Source organism: Pristis pectinata, chromosome 26 (genome assembly GCF_009764475.1).
Source record: "Pristis pectinata isolate sPriPec2 chromosome 26, sPriPec2.1.pri, whole genome shotgun sequence".
NCBI lineage: Eukaryota > Metazoa > Chordata > Chondrichthyes > Rhinopristiformes > Pristidae > Pristis > Pristis pectinata.
The window spans coordinates 4,485,882-4,512,953 of record NC_067430.1 but is presented as its reverse complement, the minus strand read 5'-3'; the positions used below and the strand labels follow the sequence as shown (position 1 = coordinate 4,512,953).

The following is a 27,072-nucleotide window of genomic DNA, read 5'->3' as shown; positions in this document are numbered from 1 at the left end:
ATTTTTGTTGTTAGTGTTGTGGACCTCGTCCCACAACTGGGTAGTGTGTAGCCTTTTTACAACCTGACACAGGAAGTTATTGTATTCTAACTTGTTAGGTTAGAAGCCCTGGGCACTAAGCAGAATGGTGATTTTACACCCTGCTCATCCAGTATTACTCTCCATCAATTTAAGTTGTAAATTAAGTTGTAATAAATAAAATTGTAATTTAAGTTTTAACAGTTTCATGATGAGGTGCTTAAATTAAATATGAGTAGATCATCACCGTCATTCCCAGTATCTCTGCTCCTAATTCTTGGCAAGAAAGGTTTTCTATTCCTTATTCCATTACTCAACAAAAGGAGAATGTATGCAATGATGAACTATAGTGTTTTGGCAGATTTTGTTTCATATGTTACTACAGATGTATAAGTTTCTTTATATTTAAAAAAAACAATGATTTATTCTCTGAACTGTGTTTCCACAGCTAAAACAGATGGTCTCAAGAGACTAGCATTGAATGTGCATTATGTTGTAAAGTTATTTGAATTTATGTCCAGTTGAAATCCCAAATAAGAACTGCAATTGCTGGAAATGCATAGCAAGAATACTAGCATCCACAGAGGGGGAAAAAAGTAAGTTAACGTATTAGGTGATGGCTCTGTGAGAACTGGATAATGAGAAATAAATTAGCTTCTTTATCGAACTATATAGTACAAATCATAATGGTCAGTGCAAGTCTGAAGATAGACTTTGGGGGAGAAAAGTCATCAATAGTGCTTGGCAGTAAGATAGCAAGCTAACTCGATTGGTATGACTATGACTTAAAATTTAAAGAGTACTGATACTTCCTTTCAATTGTGTGAAATTAATCTGGTGATTCTTCATGCCATTTATTAACAAAGTATTGCTGTTTAAACTTTCTTGCCTAATTTTCAGTTCGAACATGAAATAACAATTTCCTTGAAGTAGAGAATTTAACTCTGCCTCACACTGTAAATTGCAAGTGACATTGAGCCTCTTGAAACTCCAAACACATCCTACATTATCTTCTTATTTCCTTATCCCAATTGTCACATTTTTGAAATTTACCTCCCAAGCCAACTTGTTCTTTCCCAAGATCCTGAAACTCCTCATCTCCCCTTGAACTGATTGCACTACAGTCCACTGGTTTTAAAACTAAAACTCCTCATCACCTCACAACCAGTGGCTGACTTCTTCCTTAATTAATGTTTGATTTAATATTACCTGTCTCCATACTTTCCTCAGTTAAAATCTTTATCCTTGCCTTCATCTCCTTAAAACTCATTACGTCAAGAATCTTCCTGCTTCAGAGCTCAGAAGCTGAAACTTATTCAAGAAAATATTGCACGTTTTGTCTCTCACTTTGTCCCATTAACTATTAACCTTGTTCTTGCTGATTTGCTCCCCTTACCAAAGTCTTCAGAACCTGCTCTCAGTTTTAGTGCTACCATACGTGGCTTGTCTGATTGTACTATGTTAAAGTAAGCATTGTTTTGTAGAATTGTTTTGCAATGAATTTAATATTTGTGAAATTCTGTATCCAGAATAGGAAATGCTGGTGCTCTGGAATCGGCCTGTTTTATAGGTGCACAATAATCTGTAAGAGCATTTTATAAATTAATACTAAAAACTTTAATTCTGTTTAATGCAGCCTGTTTGCCCTCATAATCAATGAGGAATAATTAATGACGATACAAATATTATTATCAAGTTGCTCTAACAAAATAATTTCTGTTCAAATTTTGGTATTGTTAATATATTCTCAAAGATTGAAACAATATCAAAATGGTAATAAATTCCCAACAGGGTTTTCATGGGCAATGGGATTAAGATCTTGTTTCATAATCAACAATTATTCTGAGGTGAAAGAAGTTCGTTGTTTAGTTGGTTGAGGTCTGTTTTAGTTGGAGTAGAAACTTTACTGAAATAAAACCTGTGTAATCTGAAGAGATCACATACCAGACAGTAGCCTCTAGGGTGATTATAGTGCAAGTGGTATAAATAACATAATATTCATCTGAAGTTTTTTTTTGCTTTCAGACTAAATTGAAGAGAATTTTAAATGAGTAGTTGAAGATTTTGGCTTTTTAAGTACATGAACCCAAAATTTTCCAGGTTCAAAAACATTATCTTTAATGCAATCATTTCAGACCTCTGTTGTGCTAGGTTATAATTTGTGTATTTTGTTCTCTTGCTGGATACCATTGGATTTATAAGACATGCCTCGTAACTGCCAGTCTCTGTCCTTAAAGTATCTTCAATCTAGCATGGCTCTAATTTGGTGACTTCAGCATATATTGATATTCCTCCCTCTATGCCTTGGTTTAAATAATTTATCAAGATGAAAAAAAACAAATGAAGCCCTGACAGAAGATGTAGCTACATCCTGTCAATTTAAGAAGCCTTTTATCTCTCTCCAGAAATGTTTAAACACGAAATCCAGACTGACACTCCAGCTGAACACACAACAAATTAACTGATCATTATGTGTTTACAATTTATGGAACCTTGTTGTACACAAATTGGTTACTACGTGCCCAACACTACAAACGTCCGTACATTTTTAATAGGTGCTTTATCGGCAATGAAGTATACACTTCAAGTGTTCATCCAAGTGCTGTTTTAATATGATGACGGTTTCTGCTTCCTGCGTTCCTTCAGGCACTGAGTTCCAGACTCCAACCATTCTTCTGGTGAAAATTATTTTCCTCAAATCCCCCCTCGCCTTTTTACCAATTAACAATTTAGTGACCTCTTTGCCCAGGAAAATGCACCTCTCCTGTCCACCTTACCTTAATTTTTCCACCTCAGTAAAATCTCTCCCCAGGCCTTTTTGTTTGATAGAAAGCACCGCAAGTCTAGCCAGTCAATCCTCATAAGTATAATTCTCCAGCCCTGGCAGAATCCTTGCAAATCTCCTCAGTGCACTCTGGCACAATCATATCCCTCCTGTGGTGTGGTTAAGAGAACTAAACACTAAGCTCTCGCCAAACTAACATTTTATACAAGTCTCGTATGATCTCCCTTCTCTTGTATTCTGTACCTTGGCCGATTAAAAGCAATTATTCCATGTGTCTTAATCCCTTGTCAACCTGTCCTGCTATTTTCTAGATACTTCCAAAGTCACTTTGTTCCTCTACAGTTCTTTGTATCTAACCACCTGACATGTATTCCCATCCCTTATTTGTCCTTCCCAAATGCATTGCCTCACACTGCTCCGGACTGAATTTTATTTGACACTTTGATGCCAATGTAAGCCAGTTTGTTGATATCTTCTGTCGCCTAGAGTCTTTTTCCATATTCTCTGGCATGATGTCAATTGATGTCGTCTTGGAGTCTCGATATTTCTCATGCACCACCATTTTAATATCATTGGCAAACTTGTCAATAATGGCCCAAGTTCAGATTATTGAAATATTCCACAAAGAGCAAGGAACCTACTGCTGAGCCCTGTGGAAACCCTCCGATCTCCCATTAATCATTTGCTTTCTCTCTCTGAGCCAATTTTTAAGCCATATGCCACTTTTCAATAGATTTTATTTTCCTGATCATCTATCACATGAAAATTTGTCAAATGCCTTGCTGAAATCCATATGGATGACATGCAATTCAGTGAAAAAAGCAAGTACTTCTAACCGCACGTGGTAGGGTGAACAAATCCATCAGGTCTTTCTTAATTAGCATCAGTATAATTTAAATGCCTGCAGCAAAGTTATGCATGTTCCAAGGTTAAAAGAAAATTCACTGAGATCAGCTGCAAGAATGATATAAAATGTATCACTTCTCTCTGCAGTATTTATACTCTGATAATCTGCTCGTTGAATCTTCTCAAGGTAGCAGTGAAAACTGTGAAGAGTTGGATTATTTGTAAGGAATGCCAAGCTTGAGTGAACATTTCCTAATTTGGTTGCTCCTTGACTTCCAGTGGTCCTGCTTTATTTACCAAATTGTTGTAGAAGATACAAGTTCAGTTAGTTGCAGATGCTCATCTTTCTGTGCATGTGCATACAGCAATTTTTTTCTTTTAATCATTTTTCAGGATGTGGGCATTGCCTGCAAAACCATCATTTGCTGCCAATCCCAACCCAGCCTTCAGAAGGTGGTGGTGAACCAACTTCTTGAACCACTGAAGTCTTTCTGGATACAGAACTCCCACAATGTTGGTTAGGAAGTTCCATGATTTAGACTCAGTGACAGTGAAGAATGGTTTGCGACTTGGAGATGATGGTGTTCCTTTGCATCTGCAGCACTTGTCCTTCTTGATGGTGGAGGTCAGGGGTTTGGGAAGTGCTTGATAGAGTAGACAAAGGGAGTAACGACTGTGTACTTTGTCGATGGTAAACACTGTAGCCAAGTTGCACCACTAATACAAGAAATGAATGTTTAGGATGGTGGACAAGAAGCAAATCAACTGTTGAAACAACTCTCATCAAGGAAAGTGGAAGAGTTTTCTATCACACTTCTGACTTGTGCTTTATGGATGCTGAAAAGGCTTTGGTGAGTTGCCTGCCGCAGGAAGCCCAGTCTCTGCTGTGTTCTTATAACCACGTGTATCTAACCCAATGCACTTTGTAGTTAGTGGAGAATAGGTGGTGATTGGGAACTTGCCAATGACTCAGCAAGGGTAGGTGGTTCAACTGCCTCTTGGTAGAGGTGGTCAATGTCTGGCTCTTTTGTGGCACCAGTGTTATTTGCCACATGTCTGAATGTTATCTAGGTCTTGCTGTACATTGGAGTGCTTCATCTGCTAAGGAGTTGCGAATCAGTGAACATCCCTAATTCTGGCTTTATGGTAGAAAGATGGTTGATGTTTGGGCTGAGGGCAATACCCCGAGGAACTCCTGCAGTGATGTCCAGGGGCTGGGAAAATTGAGCTGCAACAACCACAACCATCTTCCTTTGTAAAATGTATGACTCCTACCATTAAAGTGTTTTCTCCCTTGATGCCAAATGAATTCACACAAGAAAGTAAGGGTAGGAGTAGGCCACCTGGTCCTCCAGCCTATCCCACTATTAAATATGCTCATGGCTGATCTGTCCCAGGCTTCATCTCCTCCTCTGTGCCAGGTCGTCATGGTCCTCAATCCCCTAATCTGTCAAACTCTCCTTCCCTCCACTTTGAACTCATGAGCTAGCTCTTTCAGCTAACTCTCAGAGGCAGAGAATTCCGGAGATTCAGCATCCTCTGTGAGAAGAAATTTCTGCATACCTCCATTTTGAATAAGCAGCCTCTTATCTGAAACATTGAGAATCTCCCACTACTAGAAATGTCTCAACATCTACCCTGTCATGCCCCTTTGGATTTTATATTTTTCAATGAGATCACTTCTCATTCTTTTGAAACTACTTAGAATACAGACCCAACCTGTGTAGCTTCTTGATAGGTCATTCAGTTTTACCAGAGTCAAGTGGTATATTTGTGTTGAGGGCAGTCACTCTCACCTCATTTCTGGAATTTGGCTGTTTGGTCCATGTTTGGACTAAGGCTTGAGGTCTAGAGATAAGTGGTCCTGGCAAAATCCAAACTGGTCATCAGTGAGCTCTCATTGGAAATAAGTGCTGCTTTGTAACACTGTTGATAGGACCTTCCATCACTTTGATAATGATTCAGAGTACAGTGATTAGGTGGCAGTTAGCTGGATTGTATTTTTTTTCCCTTTTTCTGAACAAGTCAGAACCTGGGTAATTTTATGTGTTGAAATAGTCTTGCCTTGAGGCGATTCTAATTCTGGAGCACAGGATGTCAGTAGTACAACTAGAATATTGTCCAGTCCCATAGCCTTTGTTGATTACAATGCTCTCAGCCATTTCTTGGTATTACTTCATGTGAAGTGAATTAACTAAAGACTGAAGATCTCAGAAGGAAGGAGAGGTCCATCATACACTTGGGACTTCTGGCTGAACATGTTTGCTGTTGCCTCAGCTTTCTTTATTGCACTTGCATGCTGGTTCCCCCCCACCCCAACCACCATCATTAAGAATGGGGGTGTTCTTGTGGCCACCGCCTCCTGTTTGCTGTTTCATTGTTCACTACTATTTACAACAAGACCACAGAACTTAGATCTGATCCATTGGCTGTGGGTGTGCATGCTTCTATCTTTGTCATGCATTTAGCATGCGTGTATTTCACTGGTACATCATTTGAAGGTTCACCTGGTACTTCTCCTGCCATGCCCTTCTACCCTTCTCATTGAGCCAGAGTTGCCTCATGCTTAGTGAAGATGGAGTGAAGGATATGCTGGGTCATAAAGTTACAGACTGTGGTTCATTTCATTTCTGTTGCTGGATTGAAGGTATGAAAATGGGACTTTTGTTTCCATGAGGACTGTTTGGTGGAAACTTCTGCCAATGCTCCAGATATAAGTAGCTTGATGAAGATGAGGTTAAGCAGGTTCATCCCTCGTGTCTGTTTGCTCACTGTGTCACAGACCCAATCTGGCAGCTGTGTTTTTTTTTGGGACCTGGTCAGCAGTAGTGCTACCAAGCCAGTTTTGGTGATGGATATTGAAGCTCCCTGCCCAGACCCAGATATTTTTCTGTGCTATTGCTGTTTTCAATGCTGCTTCCAGTTATTCAACACAGAGGAGCAGAGGAAGGATGGCAGGTAGTAATTGGTGACAGGTTCCTTACCATGTTTGATTTAATCTCATGATTAGATGGAACAGGACATAGCCAGGGATTGCGATGAAGGAATCCGGCACATGTTTTGTAGATGTGATAATGACCATGAAGGGCTTTTGCTTAATAGAGCTATAGGACAGTAGTCCAAATTTATGCACAGTTGCCAGATGTTTGTGAGGAGGACATTGCCAGATCAACAGGGGGGGCTTGGAGCAACATTGCCATGTTGGTGTCTAGGTCGATACTAGGTGTCCATGGGGTTTTATTCTTTTGATGCTGCAGTGCATTGGTTGCAGGGTCACTTCAGAGAGCAGTTCAGAGTCAACCACATTGCTGTGGGTCTAAGGCTGTGTAAACCAGACAGCTGAAAATCAGTTCTGTTCATAGAACTACAAACATTAAGTGTGAAGGTTTGGTTGAATAGTTGGTTAGACAAGAGCTCGTAGATTTATAGATTCCTTCACTTTTATTGCTGTACATAAGCCAGCAGAAAGGAAGTAGAGAAGTTACAAAAATCATGCGAATACTGAAATCATGAAAATTAGTTTAATATTCTTGCCCCATCCTCTTTCCCACATATTTTGATTTTTTTTTTCCATTGGGGCTTATTTTTTGCAGCTTTTATAAACATCTACTCCTGGATTTTTGAGCTGAAAGGCAATACTTTGATTTCAACTCCCCCACCCCTGACCCAACCTCAGTTTCCTCTGGTTGTAGATCTGCTTCCATTGGGAACCCAAGAAGTTGGTGGTGAGCCTTTGCCTCTGGGTTGAGATCAAACTTGGGGGGGAAGCAGATATGAATGGGCTAGGTAGGAGGGAAGTAGATATCAGAGCAAGTGATGTCTTTTTGTCATAGAAATTTTGGAGATTTAATTTGTTGCCAGTAATCTTTGTATATTTTTCTTTAAAATATGTGCACCTAATCCTACTCTTGTTCCAAATCTTGGCAATTTGAGAAATAGAGGGGCAGGAATTATCCAGTAAAGTTATTTAAGTGTTTATGCACATACCGGGCTATATTCACCTTGTCTCAGGAAATAACTACAGCTTGTCGTGAAGAAAATAGACTACTACATAAAAAAAAACGTTGGGTGGCAAAACTAGTTGTTATTTTAAGGAAAATAAAACTTTTTTAAGAACTGCATTTTATTGTTTATATATGGCTTCTTAATGAACACACTAAATAGACAATTCTTTAATTGGAACTTCAAGAACATTTTTTTTCTGATGCAAGTTTGATGCAACAAATAGAAGAAAAAGAGTAACATTTGATCAGTTCAAATCCCACCATAAAACAACAACTTGTACTTATAGACCATCTTTAACAGTAAATATCTTGTCTAGTCCTTCCAGTCCAAACTTGCTTTGCAAATGATCTAATTGATATAAAAGACTAAAATGCTACTAAAAAAAAATATTTTTCTCATAACTGAAAGAGTTGCTAGTTGATGTGTAGTTGTGAGTTTGGGTTGCAAGCAAGAGAGGCAGAACAAATTATTTCACATTGTAGGTATATTATGAAAAAGAAACAAAGATAATTTTGAAGCTTTTTTCAACACTCTTTGGAGTAGCATAGTCTCTAATTCTTAAGGTAGCTATTTTCCAGATTGAAAAGAATTTTCATGTCCTTTTATTCCACTGAAAACTATGGTGTCATTACTGTAGACATTTTCAAAAAATATATATATTTAATTAATTTCTCTGTAAATTTCCAAGATCAGTTGTGGGCGCTAGTATTTTTTCATTCATTTTATATTAATTCTCTTTGGGTTTGTAACTGTCTGTGAGTAATTAATAGAGGGACAAAGAAATCTCTGCGAAGGTACCCAAAGTTTTGCATGGAAAAATCCTTCAATAAACAGTAACTGTTAAGTTTCTCATTAATGAAGTCATAGACATGTTGTAGCTCTTAAGGCTTGAAGTTTTGTGGACGAATCTTCATTTCAACATACTTAAGTGAGTAACTTGAACCATGCCAGCCGTACCATGTAATGCCATCAGAGTTGTAGGTGTGCTGCCCTTGACGATAGTAAACTCCATTCAGATTAGAATCTGTGCAGCAGTTGTACCAATAGCCACCTGCATTAAAAGAATTCCAAGCTATTAGATATATTGTGAAAGTTCTAAATTCTGTAATGTGTTTCAATTATATTAAAAATTGATGTCAAAACTGTTTCATTCTTTATCACATTTCATATTGCTTGCATATTTTGAAGACTTTGCTTTGTGTAATTAGATATTAGTACAGCATTATGAAATTGACATGAATTATTCCAGTTTAAGATGGCATCTTGTTTTTTTGTTTAGTGATTGGCACATACCTTTGCGGAATTGTACGCAGTTGTCCACACATTTGTCATTGTCTTTGTCCTTTGTGCTGAAAGCTGTGTTGTTGTGGTACCTGAGGGAGTCCCGCCCAGCTGTCCCATTATAATTTCCAATAATTAATTTATAGCTGTTTACTTCATTGCTTATTGAAAAGTAGCTGTATTCTGCATAACGAGTCTGTCCTTCCCAATCCTGCAATTATATGGATTATGTCATTTAAGGTTATTTGCAGCTAAATGGGCTGATACCAGCACACTGTAGAACATTGTAGATATTTAATTCTTTTAGTGTACACATTTAAATTGTAAATTCTTGTTGTTCACAAGGTGAATGTTTCATGTGCAAGGAAGCCATTCTAGAATAACATTTAGTCATAATCTTGGGGCAAATATATAAAAGAAAATTGTAATGAGTTACCTCCATGTCTATCCTCAGTACGCTTGGCTGTCTGGTTAATCGAAAAATATGTTCGTTTCCCAACCAGAAGTCCCCGCGGATGTTACCAAATCCTCGTTTGTACTGCTTCCAATCACGATTAAAAGAACTTAGACCAGACTTGCGACGTTGTATAACAGTCCAGCCACCACCTCCAGTGTCCATGTCACAGTACACCTATAACAAGATTTGAGTAGAAATAGGCAACATACATCGAGAAAAAGAAGTACTTCACTCATTTAAAAAACATTCAGCACATTCAGCAGCTTGTTTCAAGCTTAGGCTGGCCCACTAATGTGATTTTGATACCACATGGAGAATTTTGATTTGGATTTTGTGTTGGGTACATCCCTTTGAATACATTATGCATTATAACTGTGTATAGGGAATAGAGTTTTGTTTTGATAACTTTCAGGATCCATAACTCAATCTTAGGGGTTTGTCAGAACACATTTTCATCATTATATATATTTTTTTAAAACTGGAAATTAAAGAGCTCAGGCAAAAACACAAGACACTGATTTAAAAAATCATGGTGGTAAAGAAAGACAAAGTAATGTTTCAGTTGTAACCCTAACCTAAAGCATTAACTTGTCTGTTCTCGGAGGTTGGCTGATTATACACCTACAGTATTCTCGTGTTTTTTTTCTCATAAGTAAATAAGTTCACTTCATGGGTTCCTAGAGTTATAAATCAATTAGAAAAATTTAAAAGCAGGTAAATTTTAACTCACTTAATTGCTTTTTGCCTGATGTGGAATTCAGTAGCTATTTAGTCTAGTTTCTTAGATAGCAGTCAAGAAGAGAATGTATGTATGTTTCCTGTCTGGCAGTGAGTATCACTATTTAATTCAGATTTAATCACTGTTCTAATTTGGGGAAAAGCATCAGTGTGCACAAGAAAAATTAATTACTGAAGAGTAGGCAGCTTTTTGCCAGCACTGCTTATCTATAGTGGCACTAGTGATTGAATTTAAAACTCAGGTCCTGAGGCAAAAGCAAGGTATGATGAATGGTCCAAAGGTACATTTCATAAAGTCTTAGGCAAAGTTTGCTCAGTTTAAAAAGACTACAGTAAAATGAGGAAAGTGGTAATATTTTAGTATTCACTAACAATATTCATAAGAGTTTTAAAAAGAAACCTGAAAAATAATGTCCTGGAAGTTGCAGTCAGTACAGCTACAGTTTGATTTAAAACGCAGCAGCAATAAACATGTCCAAAAGGCAACAAAGGAAAATAAAGGAAATTTATTCTGAAAAAACATCACCTCTAGTTCAGGAGTTCCCAGGAACTCATCTGCAGGCAGTTTATACACACCAGATATACGATAATTTTTTTGGTACAAAGTATTGCAGTCATAGGAAGCATCTGCAAACAGAAGGTTTAAGGATTATATTAGTGCTTCAGATCCTTTAAGTTTTAAACTTAAACAATTTGACATTGCAGTCATATTTGAGCAACATTGAATAAAGTGGCAACCTTTTGGTAATGTTTCTAATTTTGTTCTTGTACATATGGTCTTTTTCTTAGTTGCAGTAGTGAAAGAGATCTGTTTATTTATGGTGCCCACTCAACTGAGAAACTGCCTTTTGTTCTGTTCTCTGCTGCTGTCTATGAAGCCAGACTAAATACAGTAATAAGAAAACAATTTATGAATCATGCTGACTTTTAAATCTCCAATTAATTTATTATGTGGGAATCAATGAACATATATATATGTCAGCCACTTTGTAATTTTCTATATACAGGTCTCCCCCAGTTAGCAGACGTTCATTTAAAAATCATCCCTTTAATTTGTTTCTTAATGAAGGCATCGTTCACGGCAGAAAAGGATAGGGAATGCATTTGGAGATTGTCTTTCAAGCACAGGTCCATGAAAACCATTACATTTAACTGCCTCTTTGATTAGGTTAATGGGAAGGGGTCTCTGCTACTTTATTGTGGGGAGAGAACTCTTGAGCACCTGTGCGCTTCCAGTTGCCAACAATGACCACTGGTTTCAGTTTGTATCTTTCAGCTTGTCAAACGAGCATGGATTGCTTTTGATTTACTGCATCCTTACAAGGAGGAGATTGAGAAACTTCTGACTTATCATCTGTGGAATTTACTGCAATTACTGCTGTATAAATTTTTACATAATGCAGTATTTTTTTTAGGAATCTAACCCCTTCTGGCAGAGATATGTACATTTTTGTTTTGTTCCCATCTAAATTTTCTTTCCAGTAAATTGATTTGGTTATGCCAAAATTAGAGGCTTTTTGCTTCTACCTTTGAATTGTGGTACCCATTCTTCCTGACTTGCTCTTTGTTTAATTCACCTTTCCATCCACACTTATTGGAATCTACCTTCAACAGAATGCAACAAAAGACTATCGTTGGCCATCTTGTATCGTGCTGACGGCATCAAATTAAGTAATTAATCTTTACAAGTCAAAGCTGTAGCAGTCCTGACTAGCCCCAGTTATCAACTGCATACTTTGTTTAAAAAGTGTTGCGGTCGGTACAGTCGCAATTAACATTTACATTTATGCACTTGTAATGATGCCATTGTCATGCCTGTTTGCAAGTAGCTTTAAATGTAACTGAACTGGGAGCAATAAAGATACATTGCCTTCTTTAAATCTAATGTTGAGGAAGAAGTGTAGAACTACCTCTTACCCATAGCAATGTGATAAGTAATTTTGTTAAAAAATTGGACATCTAAATTTTAGTTCCTGGGTAGTGTTCAAAAGGTTTTGACCTTCCATCAGAATGGTTTTGATGTTAAATTATCAACCTGAAAGATTAACTTTGTTTCTCTCTGTAGAGATGTTTCCTGACTGTTCAGTATTTCCAGTATTTTCTGTTTTTACTTCAATTTTCCAGTGCCTATAGTTCTGCTTTCTGACTCCTTTCATTTTGCATGTAGGTTGGAAGGAGCTGAGGGAGCTGTGCACTAGATGTGATAATTGGGTGGCAGCTGAATTGTGCTCCATGTGTGAGCTTGTGTGTACATAACTGACATTCTTCTGTCTGCTCTGTAACTGAGGTATACTCTGTCTACACTTTTGAAGCATGTAGAAAGTGCAGTATCTGCTCTAGTTTGCTGCTTCTGTGTTTCAGGAAAGATGTGAAATTTAATGCCTACCTTTTCATGCAGTTTTTGCATGAGAATATCCCAAGGACTGGATAATTTGAATTCAGAAGCTCAAAGTACATTATTCCTGGCAATGCAGCAGTTGCTAGTACTGAACTGTTGTGTTAGTGCAGTATGGTAATTAGGTTCTGATTGATGATTTAGACTGAGGTAGGAGTACTAGCACTGATCCAAGACAATACGTTTACACCACTGACATGCAGTTGCTGCTGATGAATGAGTCTTCATCCATGGCAGAACTCCAAGTGTTAACAACCCAACTCATACACTATCACACCAGTGTGGATTTAAGAAAATAGGGATCCAAATATGTGGTGTTGGGTTAAGGGCACCACTTTCAATGAACTAAATGTGCAGGGATTATGCTTGTCCGTAACTCTCTACAGAGTGCAGCATATCAGTAGAAGCTGACTCCTGGTGGTGTTTATAAAAGGGAGAAGATAATGAATTCAATTTACTTTTCCAAAACAGACACTAATCACTACGAAATTTCCTCTGACCTCCAGATTGTTCATTTCAGAAAAAGTGCAAAGTAGGAGTCTTTCGTACATTGTTTTTAGACTGTAATGGAGGAGCTAAATGGTTTGCTCCGACAGCAAGTGAGAATATATGACTCCTGAAATTTCTTGTCTAATTAGATCAGCTGTTTGAAAGAATTCCATGTAACACTAGGCTAGAACTTTGTCCTCTGTCATTTTCACTATTTGTCTTCAGTGCAACCAAGTTTCAGAAGTGAAGTGAAATGTGCAGATACTACTTTAATGTGCATTTTGTATATTCAACAGTGGGCAAATTTCTAACCCCAAAGGCTTAGACTGTTCCATTCCTCAACTCAACTGAAAGATACTAATGTGAAATGCATCTAATCTGTTAAACCCGCAATCCCTCATTTTTAGCTACCAGATGCAAGTATGAGTTCTATTAAACCTGCAATGCTCCTGTTTTCAGGCTGGAACAGGAGCACTTCTGTTACTACATAATTTTGAAATTCTCTGTAGTTTGTTGCTTCACAGTATCTCAAAGCTAAATACTTTGGGACATTTTTTCTTTCAAAGCATCCCCAATGAGTGAACAGGAGAACAATCATGTGATATAATCCTAGTTCACATTCATGGTAATATTGTTAAACATACAGGGTCAAGGCTTGCAGTCTAATTTTCAATTTAGTTTTAGATTGAATCACTACTTTAAAATATGACAGAAATGCCAAAGGGTTTTTTTTTTGGAGTTCCTTGTTAGAAGACTTTCTACTGCAAGGGCACTTATAAAAGGAAAATAAATGATCTTTATATCAGTATTTCCTTTTAACTGCAGTTGCCTACTGTAGTTAGTCAGAAATAATATAAATGACTGCAACACCTAAGTCTATTTTATGACAACAAATTTTGAGTGTTTTAGATGTGAAAGCCACACTAGCCTGTGGTTTTGTGCTGAAACAAGTTATGGTTTGAATGATTATTACTCAAAGGCACATTGAACTTTAAAATAACAAAATCAATTGCATGGTTACCTTGAGTTTTTTCACCTCAGTACTGTTACAGTTAAATATATTGCCCATAAACACATCACTTGAAGACACTTAATGTTATTTTGTCTGCTCACCCATGAAAGTTGATCTCTTAACAATATGTAAATTAAGTTGCAAAGTACAAGTTCTTCACTCCACTTACTTAGCTATTTGGTAGTTAAATGAAATCAGATAATGACAAGGAAAACATTATTTTAACCTTATTAACCATAAGGATTTTGGAGGCTTTGTTAAGCTTAGTTGGGCTGAGCATGTTTGGAAGCATTGAAATGTTTTGGAGAAGGGTGATTGTAATTTTCATTTCCATGAAATTACCTGATTGATAGTTTTTCTACTATGGTTGACATCACAGAGTTCTTGAATTATTTATGACTTTGAACAGGGTCTCGCTTAAGAAAATGAAAATTCCCAGACCATATTATACAGCTGTACTTTACTAATTGGACATGTGGCTTTCATTTGTCAAATTTTGTTAACGATCTGTTTAAGTGTCTTGGAACATTTTACTAGGTTAAAGTCAATATAAAAATTTAAGTTGTTCACATTTGACCAATAAGAGCGGTTACCAATTGTTTCACCATAATTTAAAACTTAAATTTACAGGGTTGTGATTGGCAGTATCTAACCTAGTGTGCAATGCATGTGTTTAGTAACATTTCCTTCCCCAGGTATTCCTCCCTTACCTGCTGATGTCTGTGTAACTGTTTGAGCTGCCTGAAGCTGAATAATGTCGATCCGATTGTTCACTTCGGAGTACTTTCCTTCAGCTTCTGTAATGCGGGATTCAATCTGACGACAGCTGTTCTCCACTTCCATCATCTGCATGACGACATTTATCCAGTCAGTCTCCTGTTTCCTGCTAAGCTCGGCAAGGAGGCCGGTCAGGTTCGCCACCTGAACCTTCAGCTCTTTCAGCTCATCGCAGCAGGTGACGAGCTTGGGAAGGTTCACCCCTCCTGCAGCCCCCCTTCTGCGGGGTGCTTTCTGAACCCGGCTGGAGCATGGGGGAAAGTTGCAGAGCAGAAAAATTAATGAGAAAAACCAGAGGAAAGTTTTGTCTGGCATTTTTTGGAAATTAAAGCACAATTTGTCTTTGGGTTTGAAGCACTTGCTGCTGTTTGATTACCTTTGCCGAAACTTTACAGCAGATTATCAGAAGCACTGGTGTTCTGTTCAGCTATTTTGTCAGAGGGCAGACTTCTTGTAGTGCTGCTAAAGCCGTTCCTCTTGTGCACACTTCATCCAGTGAGCATTAAATTTGCTTGAGTCCTCCTGCAGTGTCCTCTTCAGAAAAGTGTAAGCATGCTTGAGCCAGCCTTTTGAGGCCACATCTTAAATATCTAATGCATGTGTAGCATGTGCTCCTCCCACTCATTGCGTGCATGACAGGCTCCTCCCCATCCATCAATTAACTTAAGGTGCTGACAGGAATGTGAGCTGGAAGAAGTATGTCTTTTGTTTGAGTTTGGCAAGTGGGAGACCTCCCAGCCCTGTCGATTTTTCCTGATGTCAGATTACCAGGGTTAGGAGAGGGAGGTACAAATGCCCAGCCTGTGCATAGGTTTGCTTCTTTGCTATAAATGCTATGGCGAGTTAAAATATTAATTACAGTGATTGGGACACTTGAGAAACAGTATGCAATAGCATAATAATTACAAATTTATCTTAATTGGGTTTCAGTGAGGTTTTAAATGTAAAAGCTATTGTATGTAAAGTGTTTCATCTAAGCTCAGTACCAATATGAAACAAAAAATTCAGGATGTGAATGTGCATCATCTTGATACTGCAAGGCCTGGATAGAGTGGATGTGGAGTAGGAGAGCCTTGAATCTGAGGGTACAGCCGCAGAATAAAGTGATGTCCCTTTAAAACTGAGATGAGGAGGAATTTCTTCAGCCAGAGGGTGGTAAATCTGTGGAATTTGTTGCCACAGAGGGCTGTGGAGGCTGAGTCACTGAGTGTATTTAAGGCAGAGATTGATAGGTTCTTGATTGGTAAGGGGTTAAGGGTTACAAGGAGAAGGTGGGAGAAAGGGGTTGAGAAAAAGAAAAATCAGCAGAGCAGACGCAATGGACCGAATGGCCTAATTCTGCTATATCTTCTGGAACTATTACAGCCCATCTGGAGGAAGTGCACCCACAATGCTCTGCAGGAGCGAGTTCCAGGGTTTAGACTTACTGATGAAGAAGAAAGGGAAATATATGGATGGAACGTGACTAGGAAGGGAATATGCGGATGATGGTATGCCAATGTGCTTTGTCCTTGGCCTTCTAGATGGTTGAGGTCATGGATTTGAGAGGTTCTGACTGAGTAACCTTGGCAAGCAACTGGAGGGCATTTATAGATGATGCACATCACTATAGCCTCCTGCACATCGGCGAGACCAAGGGTAGACTAGGCAACCGTTTTGTGGAACACCTGCACTCCACAAGCGTAGGTGTTCCACAAAATTTAAATAATCAGTTCTCACAGTTTAACATTTGGATTCCCAGTACCAATCTTATAAATCTGTTCTGCAAAGTCAACAAATTCTTCCTAAGATCTGGTGGCGCAGCTGAATGCGGTGCTACAAGTGCAATGGACATCCTGACCTCCCAGCTGCATGCCGTTTTAACTCCCCCCTCCCATTCCCACACTGACCTGACAGTCCTCTGCCTTCTCCACTGCCAGGGTGAAGCCAAAGGCAAACTAGAAGAACGGCACCTCATTTCCTGCCTGGTATTTACAACCCGATCGTATGGACATTGAATTTTCCAATTTTGAGTAACCCACGCTCCCAGTGCGCCTTTCCTTCTTTTATTGTTTCCCTCCTCCACCTGCTTCCACCTGTCCATTGTCCATACCTTATCTGGTTCCACATCACCTTTTCCAGCCTCTGTCTCTACCCCCACCCCGTTTCCCCCACTGGCTCCATCTGCCCACCTTTCTTTCCTCTCTCCTTATCTGTTTCTACCTATCACCCACCAGCTACTGCCTCCCAACTCCACCCCTCCTGGCTCCATTTACCATCATCTCCCCCTCGCTTGGTTCCACCTGCCAGCCCCTGCCTCACCCTTCCCTTTCGCCTCTTTATACTGGCTGTCTCAGCCCGATGCATTGGTCGCAACCCGAAACATTTACCACCATTACCTTTATATCTTTACTACAGTATTCCTTTACCACCACAGATGCTGCCTGATCCCCTGAGTTCTTCCACTAGTCAGTTTTTTTGCTTTGAAAGTAATAAGCCTGCTGGAATTTTTTTCCTGCTTTTTGAGAATCAAACTTAATCTGGGTTCACAGGAGCCACAAGAGACTGCAGATGCTGGAATCTGTAGCAAAAAGCAGGAGGAACTCAGCAGATCAAGCAGTGTCTATGGAGACAAAGGAGTGGTTGACATTTCAGGTGAACATCCTGTATCAGGACATAACCTAGGTAATTTTCCACATTGTTGGTATTGTACCTGTACTGGAACAGCTTCCGAAAAGGAGAGTGCATTTTGTCAGTACTACAGCTAGGATATTGTCTGCTCCCATAGTTCATGCACTCAGCTATTCCTTGATGTTACATGGAGTGAATCACATTGGCTGAATTCTGGCTTCTGTGTTGGTGAGGTCTCAAGAAGAGCTTCCAGCTCAGTGTGGTTGCAAATGCCTTTAGACACTCATGTTGTGCTCTGACATTGTTGAGTGTGGCAAAGTTCTTAAAATCTCCTCCCGCTGTTCATTTTGTTTTCCATCACTGTTCACTACAAGCTGTGGCAGGTCTGCAGAATTTGATCTGATCTGTTGGATTTGGAATTACCTAGCTCCATTTATTGCTTGCTGTTCAGCATGACTATAGCCCTGTTTTGCAGCTTCACCAGCTTGTTACCTCATTCTGAGGTACGTGTGATGCTGCACCCTTTTGCATTCTTCATTGAACCAGGGATAATTCCCTAGTTTGGTTGTAATGGTAAAGTGCAGGATACATCAGGCCAAGAGAATGCAGGTGGTGGTGGTGTACATTTTTTCTGCTGATGATGGTGGTCCACAGCACCTCAAGGATGCCCAGTTTTAATCTGCCAGAGCTGTTCTGACATTTATCAACAGGTATATGATTCGCTGTAACTGGTACCTCAAGCCATTTGCTGTACAAGTGATGCCTTCCCTTACTTGTCCTTACAATAGAACAGACATTTCAAAATGTGTTGGGCAAGCTGCTTTAGTTTAAATGATCTGTCTATGATTGTAGACTTGTGGATAATTGAGAGTCAAGCAATTTAGCTCTCTTGTACTTTAAGAGTTTAAGTGGTATTGATGCTGAGAGCAAAATGTTAGGTATATTTGGTGGCATTTCATCTTGGCTAAATTATAGCACTATTATATTCCCTCTCCCTTATGCAAAATGTAATCTTAGCAGTAAACACTTAAAGTAGTGCTAAATTTAGTCCAATGAGTATTGTGGGAAACTAATGTGTTAGCACTCTATGCTATAATATGGTCACAAGTAGATAATCATGCTAAGTTCCAGTCCGAGAGCCCATAGAATAACTGGATGAGTACAATGAACAGTAGACACTGTATGTTGGTTGTCAACTGCAATATCAGTGCAATTGTCTGTTGACCATTTCCTTATTTTTTTTGGGACTGATTTAATGCGCACAGTTGAGATTGACTGACATTGGTTGCTCACAAGGCCCTTCTATCTCTTCACATACTGTAAACTGCCACATCAGAAGACCCTCAATTGCTCCCCATTCTGTAGATATGTTAAACCGTGAACAGCCAGTTTCAATCTGTCTCAGCTGAAGAACTGTTAGCATTAAATCAGTCTAAAAAGGAGTGAAGCAGGGTAGTTAACACACACATGCACTGACAAATGGTGCCAACTGCTCATTACACTCATCTGGTTATCCTATGGGCTGCAGAACTGGAATTTAGCATGAATAACAATCCAATCTGTTGTGCTGCCTGATTCCAACAAGTTGTTCCTTGTGTCTTTGCCTGTCTCTGTCTCTGTGTCACTGGCAATTGAATTTGCATGCAGTGAAATAACAAAATGGTCAATTTCACTCACCTCCATCCCCCCCCCCCCCTTCATTTATGGCATAGAGTCATAGAGCAATACAGCACGGATACAGGCCCTTTGGCCCAATGAGACCACAATGCCCACCCAGCTAGTCCCAATTTCTTGTGTTCAGTCCGTATCCCTCTAAGCCCCGCCCCTTCATGTACCTACCCAGGTGCTGTTTAAATGAAACTATTGTACCTGCCTCAACCACTTCTTCTGGCAGCTCGTTCCCTGTACTCATCACCCTTTGCATGAAAAAGTTGCACCTCAGGTCCTTGTTAAATCTTTCCCCCTCACCCTAAATGTATGCCCCCTAGTTTTGGACTCCCCTACCCTGGGGAGAAGACTGTTACCATTTATCTTATCTATGCCTCTCTTAATTTTAAACATTTCTGTAAGGTTGCCCCTCATTCTCCTACGTTCCAAGGAATAAAGACCTAGCCTGGCGAACCTCTCCCTATAACTCAGGCCCTCTAGTCTTGGCAACATCCTCGTAAGTCTTTTCTGCACTCTTTCCAGTGTAACCACGTCTTTCCTATAACAGGATGACCAATACTGTACACAGTACTCCAAGTGCGGCCTCACCAACAACTTGTACAACTGCAAAATAATGTCCCAACTCCTACACTCAGTGCCCTGACTGATGAAGGCCAGCGTGCTAAGTGCCTTTTTCACCACCCTGTCAACCTGTGATGCTGCATTCAACGAACTATGCACTTTTACTCCTAGGTCCCTCTGATGCATTACTCTCCCTAGTGTCCTACCATTCATAGTACAAGTCCTATGCTGGTTTGATTTTCCAAAGTGCATCACCTCATACTTATCTATATTGAAATCCATTTGAGTCCAACCTATAGGTTGCATGATAATTTTGAGGCAGTAGTAAAAAGCAATACAGTTCCAGTGCTGTGGAGAGAACTATGAATTCTGGAGTTACTTTGTTCAGAATAAGTAATGCCCAGGGTCTTGCTAAATGTGTGATTATTAAACACTGTAGTGTAAAAATAAATGCTATGTAGTTTACTGCACCACAATGTACTTTGTGGCATAGGGCAGATTTGTGATGGGTACTACAATCATTTAGCCAGAGGAAAGAATGCAGTCATTAAACAGGTTGGAAATTAGTCAATGTCTCAGTTTGATTAAGATAATCATCAGCTGTTAGAGGTGTCATGATATGCAGTCTTCATTACTGCTGCAGCGATAGAATTATCATTCATCAATTCATATTGGATTTCTACTTCAGGGTGCGATAATTGAGTCATTATGCAATATGGCACAGAAATGGGCCCTTTGGCCCACTTACACCCTTGCTAACCTTTTGCTCATGTACACCTGAAGTGTTTTAAGTTTCTTTTTCCACACGCGTGGATTTCTAAGAATGAAAATGCAATCTAATGTGCTGCCACTCAGACTCTTCATGCATTTATCAGCGGAATCGAGAAACAAAACTAAAATCTCAGACTAAACAGCATCAACGTAAAATAAATTTACAGTTGGTTTCCTTGCTATAGGGGAACTTAAATTATTCAGTATACTGCCAGTTTTGTACACCTCAATGTTTAAAAAAAAATTGGGTTAGCAAGGTAATCACTATTGGAATTGTACTAAGTGATAATGTAATTTTGTAAAAAAATTTGAGGAAAATTTTAAAGCAGGCAGTAGATTATTCTTTCTTCCTGAATTCTACATTTATTTGATAAATAATTCTTCTGATGATTGGTTCACTTGCCACTCTTGGTCATTCAATATTGGATGTAAGAACCCTACAGCTCTGGAGTGCTTTTACCAGTGATTTATATACAAGTTGAAGTATAAGACATTGTGTAGGTCAAGCCATTAACTTTGTCTGAAGCTCTTTTCAATACTCTGTGTAGTTTCTCCAACAATATTATTCCAATGTTGGCCCGTATAACAAAAGTACTTTCTGTTGACATATTTTACATTGTTCACGTCTTGAATAGTTGCATTAAGTAAACTGCATTTGCAGAAATCTAGTGCCTGATGTTTAATAGATTACACAGATGTTTGATGTTGTCACACATAACCTGATGGCAATTTGAGACTAACCTAGCTAGGGAGTTCTGAACAGAAGAGCATTGTTTGGTCTCGGGCAATTAGATTACGTAACTGAATATTAGAAAATGTCTAACTGTAAATACTTGTGCATTAGTAAAATGTGCTTTTATGGATAGATGCACAATTTTAAAAGTAGAGAAGTCAGAGAAGATAAGAAATTGATTGAGGAACAGAAAATGAGCAGCTTAACAAAGTCATCAGAAATTTGTCTTCCTGTTCCATGTACCCAAAATTTATTGTTTGACTCCCTCCTAGATTTGCACCCTTGCAGTAGTGATTCACCTGATCAAACTCTCTATCGACATCCTCTGTCACTGCGACAAAGATGATCTATCCCTCCTTGACCTATCTGTGGTCCTTAAACTGCTGGTTGCATATCCTGTACTGCCTTCCCAATGTTGGCCACTTGGGCAAATCATGCTGGCCTACTTCCTTTCTTATTTATCCACTCGTAGTTGAGAATCAACTGCAATGGCTTTGCTTCCCATACTTGCACTGTTGCTTTCAGTGTCCCTCCAAGATCTGCCCCTGATCTTTTATTTCTTTTCTGCATACTGAATTTGTGCAAAATGATTCCAAACCACTCCATGAGTTGATACCACCACTTCTTTGACCTTGCCACTCTGTTTAAATTGTCTGACCATTTGCCCAATGTCCATACATTTTCTCCCAACTTGATATTAGGAAGACCAAAGTCATCAGCTTTAGCCCCTATCAAAAACTCTCTTTCCTAACAACCAATTCCATCCTTCTCCCTGGCAACCATCCAGAACTGAACCAGGTAGTTGCAGCCATGGTATCATATTTGATCTCAAGTTTTGGATTAGAACATAAAGATTGCCTTTTTACACTCCTTTTACATCTGCCAACTTTTCGCAGCTCACCTGCTGCTGAAACCTATATCCAGGCATTTTATTACTTCTAGACTTGATTATTTCCATATATTCCTGGTTGTCCTCGTGTTCTATAGTCTAGAAACCCAAGTTTGTCCATAATCTTGCTGGTGTCCTATGTCTTGACTACCATCCCAGTGCTGGCTGCCAGTTAATCAATGCCTTGATTATAAGATTCTCACTCTTGCTTTCAAATCTCTCCATGAACATGCCCCATTCTGTCTCTATCCTTCTGACATCCTTACATTCAGTCAGTTTTGGCCTCTTTTAATCATTTCAGAGATTCAATGTTTGCTGAGAACTTTTATTTTCTGTAAAATTAACTACTGTCTGTTTTACTGCTATAAAAGTGGTCCAACTCATTGGCTGACATAGTGGCATCCCCTAATTTATAATGAAAAGACTGGAACACAAGTGGAGACAGTTTATGCCTTTGTACTTAGCAAGCAGCCACAAAAAGCAATGAACAGAGTATAGTTATATTTGTATAAAATCAGTTCTGATTGCCTTTTACAGTATGGTCTCCAGGTATGTTTGACAGGGAAATTACCCAATCATCTACCATCAGGCCTGTATTAGTAGTGTCGCCTATTGCAGCTGGCCAGTTCTAAATTGAGCTGAGCTTCTGATCTTATTTTGTCTCTATCATAAAGACAGCCTAATTTCAACCTAGTTACATCATCCACCTCCACCCTAAACCAAAGTTTGGTTATCTCCAGTCTCAGCTGTCCCGAAGTTTTTATGGATATTTAATCTTTCATCCAATACCTTCTGTAAACATCAGCTCCTCCAAAACAAAGTCCTGCTTAGCCAAGGCACATGTTCACCCCCCCCCCCACTGTAAAACTCTTATCATAAATAAAAAGAGAAAATGCTGGAAATACCTCAGCAGGTCAGGAAGCATCTGTGGAAAGAGAAACAGTAAATGTTTTATATCCGGGATCCTTCATCAGAACTGGGAAAGAGAGAAAGGAAGTGAGTTTTCATTTTCAGAGAAGACAGGGAGGGATAGTTTAGAACAAAGGAAATATCTCTGATAGGTTGAGACCAGATGGTTTAATGTGGCAGTTATGTAGCAGTACAGTTCTTATCCTTGTGTTTTCTTCCCTCTTCTCTTTCTGATAACTCCACCAACCAACAACCACCTCTCTCCAGGCTGTTTATTCCTTTGTCCTCTGGTACACTCCCTTCTTCCTTTCACCTCACTCTACTGTTGTGACTATAGCCACCCACCCTCACCTTCCCAGTACTATGCCTCTTCACCTTAAATACCTTGCCACTACCCACACCTCAAATTCTTTTTAAAACTTAACTCTTTGATCAAGCATTTGGATAGCTTTCCAATATACCTTTGTGACCTGGCATTTTTAATGCATCTCTAGATAATGCTTCTGCACTCTTTTCTGTGTTCTGTAAATGCAAGTTACTGTTGAGTGGCTGGATGGTTTGATGGAGGGAAGAATTTTAATATATTTCTTTTAACTGAATTGACTTTGATTATCAGCAAAATAATCTCTATTTTCAGTCTAGGTTGAGGTTTAGCAATCGCCGCTAATTGTGGTGTTGATAACCAGTTCTAAGGTAATGAATGATGGAAATGATTAGAACTGCATGTTCAATATCTCTCTTCTCCACAATGATCTTCAACATTCCACCTTTAAACAAATTATTCAGAGTTTATGGGGAGAAAGAAACTAAAGGTTATAATTTCTAACTTTCATTCATATAATTTTTATTTATAAATCTTTCCAACTTTAAAGTGAACTCATTGCTGTGAATCTTGGAATCCTGTCCTGCAGTTGTATTTGATTATATCTGCAAAGAACATTTTGAACTGTGAGGCCAGTTTACAGTATATACGTTTCGCTGATGCTTTAATGTCAGGCAACAAAATATTATGCACTCTCCAATTCAAATTCCTTTGTGGTGAAGTAGTGAATGGCAGAACAAGGCAATCTATAAAATGTTTCAATTTTCAATGGTTGATTGAATTTAATCTTTTAGTGTAATTTGGACTGTTTTGTTTAATGATGAAACTGAAGCTAGCGCTAATCAACTGGAAAGTGAAATGGACCCTTTCTTATAGAACAAAAGTGAATCTAGAAGAACCTGTCTTTCTCATTTACACTGGAATCGTTGTGATATCATTTTCTAATTTCAGTCTTTAATGTAAAGGTCTGAATGCTATTTAAAAAGGTTGTAACCATAGTGTGCTGAACAGTTAAGATTTACACTTTTATTGTGCCGCTGGCTGCGAGAGATTCAAGATGGTTGTATTCCATTCCAGTCTTGGATGTTAAAAAGACCAATGATGATGGGTTTAGCAAACTATTCAAAGAAGAATTTTGAGAGTTCCAAAATAGATTTTGGCATGATATTGTTTTCAAATGAAGTTATAAAGTGATGTAGCAGAATTATTAAACTTTGAAATTATAGAAATGCAAGAACAGCATGATTCACTGTGTACCAATGCTGTCCTGTTTACTAGATGCATTGTATGTTCCTAATTAAGTTAACTGTATTAACATGAGTAGAATTTACAAGAGCTGCAGAATAAAGACAAATAAGTTGATTCCCATTTTTTCCAATAATATGTTATAACATTATATTCTCTGTAATATATATTTATACGTTATTCTGAATTTAGTCCATATTTTGAATGATCTATGCAATCATCAGTTTATTCCACTATGACTTCCACCTCATTTATGTCCTAGCCTTTACTGTCTTGCTCTTCTGAATAGCAATGTTGAATTTAGACCATGTGTCACTCATTAGCAGTGATGGGTACTCATTCTGATTTAAAATGTGACATTTTAAAGTACTCAGCTCTTTTTTAAAAAAAATAAATTGCTGCAGTATGGTCAATGGAAGCTGCTTCATTGCAAGGCTGCAGGTTAGTGACCCTGCACTTTTATCAACTGAACCAGTTGACCAACCTATTTATCGTATGGAATTTACTTCAGCCTATCACCTGTATGCAGTGAGAATGATGTCATTGGATATAGACATCTCAGCACCCATCAGTTAACTTTCAAATTTGGAGAGCAGTGGGACTTTTCTAGGAACTTCAAAGCAGCTCCAGTGTCAAAAGTTGCCTTAAGTTCATTGAATTGCTAAACTCTAGAAATGTGGAAGTGCATGGGACTGGAGTTACAGCTTATTAGGTTTGGACGTCACAGAAGAATGTTCATTCTAAGGTTCAGTGCATGCTGGTATCAGCTAGATCCAAGTTAGGCCATGGTACACAATGTAGTAACTACACTCTTGCTGATCATAAACCATCACTGCAACAATATCTTAGGGTTCTATCTAAAATTCGTATGAGATAGTGAAATGTAATCATAGTTTCTTACATTAATTAGAATAATGAATTCAATTGAAATGTGTTCTTCAGTATTCTCTTATGCTTGTTGGATGAGGGGTGTTGGGTTTACTGCATTTGATTGCTAATTACCCTTCTTTTGTACTTCATTTTGAAAGCTTTTGTGAACTGGGTTATGAATTTCTGTATCACAACCAAAATGTTGAATTTCAGAATAAGCATTTGAAGATGCATCATGCAATATCTTCTATGTTCTTCACTGTGTTCATGCTGTTTATGATTTTGTGTAATGTTGATTCATGAAAGGGAAAATTGTTTTAATGATCTATATTTCAGTATTTATATAGGTTAAGATCGTGGGAGAATGGAATTTTGGAATTGGTTTATTATTGTCACTTGTACCGAGGTACAGTGGAAAGCTTGTCTTGCATACTGTTCGTACAGATCAATTCATTACACAGTGCATTGAGGTAGTATAAGGTAAAACAATACAGAATGCAGAGTAAAATGTCACAGCTACAGAGAAAGTGTATGCAGGTAGACAATAAGGTGCAAGGTCATAACGAGGTAGATTGTGAGGTCAAGAGTCTATCTAATCGTACTAGGAAACCGTTCAGTAGTCTAAAAACAATGGGATAGTAGCTGTCCTTGAGAATGGTGGTTTGTGCTTTCAGGATTTTGTATCTTCTGCCTGATGGGAGAGGGGAAAAGAGAGAATGTCCAGGGTGGGTGGGGTCTTTGATTATGTTGGCTGCTTTACCGAGGTGGTGAGAAGTCTAGACAGAGTCCATGGAGGGGAGGCTGGTTTCTGCGATATGCTGGGCTGTGTCCACAACTCTCTGCAGTTTCTTGCAGTCCTGGGCAGAGCAGTTGCCATACTAAGCCGTGATGCATCCAGATAGGATGCTTTCTGTGGTGCATCAATAAAAGTTGGTGAGTGTCAAAGCGGACATGCCAAATTTCTTTAGCGTCATGAGGACATAGAGGCGCTGGTGAGCTTTTTTGGCTGTGGCGTCTACGTAGTTGGACCAGGACCGGCTAATGGTGATGTTCACTGCTAGGAACTTGAAACTCTCAACCCTCGATGTCAGCACCATTGATGTAGACGAGTGCATGTGCACTGCCCCCCTTCCTGAAGCTCTTTATTTCCTTCTTGTACACCAACTCATCATTATTTGAGATACGGCCCACTACGGTAATATCATCTGCAAACTTGTAGATGGAATTAGAGCAGAATCTGGCCACGCAGTCGTGAGTCATGCAGAATGGTCAGTGAAATGCAATTTTTCATATCAATTTTAAAGTATTGTTAGTAATTTATTGATAGTATTTTAAGTTATTTCTGCTAAGAAAAAAAAACTTGACAAATTTTACGATGGAATGCCCTTCTCATTTAGGCAAGGCTTTGATTTGCCTTTTGAATGTTATGAAAGTGCACCTCATACTTGTAGTGACATAGCTTAGTGTGAAATGGATATATTTGATGCTTTCAATAAATTAAATTCTTTTTGTGAACTTGAGCCAGGAGCAGTAAATTACATTTTTATTTAATTGCTGAATCTATTGAGCAAGGCTTTATTTATGACAGAAAATTATATTACTGATATCATTTCAATGTGGTTATTTTGTGCAAGTTTATGCTTGTATCAGAATTATGAAAGTCATGTTCTGATATTTGCTAATACTAAAGT

At 38.6% G+C, this 27,072-nt stretch overlaps 2 protein-coding genes across 6 annotated transcripts in view; one reads left to right on the top strand and one right to left on the bottom strand.

Annotated features, from left to right (window-relative positions):
• The window catches only part of mtor (mechanistic target of rapamycin kinase), a 237,425-nt gene that overhangs the window by 105,265 nt on the left and 105,088 nt on the right, over positions 1–27,072 (top strand). The gene's annotated exons all lie outside the window — the stretch shown is intronic.
• Positions 7,805–15,370, bottom strand: LOC127583514 (angiopoietin-related protein 7-like). The gene is made up of 5 exons (XM_052039588.1): positions 14,737–15,370; positions 10,657–10,757; positions 9,372–9,566; positions 8,948–9,146; positions 7,805–8,705 (listed from the first exon to the last, which is right to left on the bottom strand). Exons 1-5 carry the CDS (start codon positions 15,116–15,118, stop codon positions 8,536–8,538), a joined length of 1,047 nt encoding a protein of 348 aa, XP_051895548.1. The 5' UTR covers positions 15,119–15,370; the 3' UTR covers positions 7,805–8,535.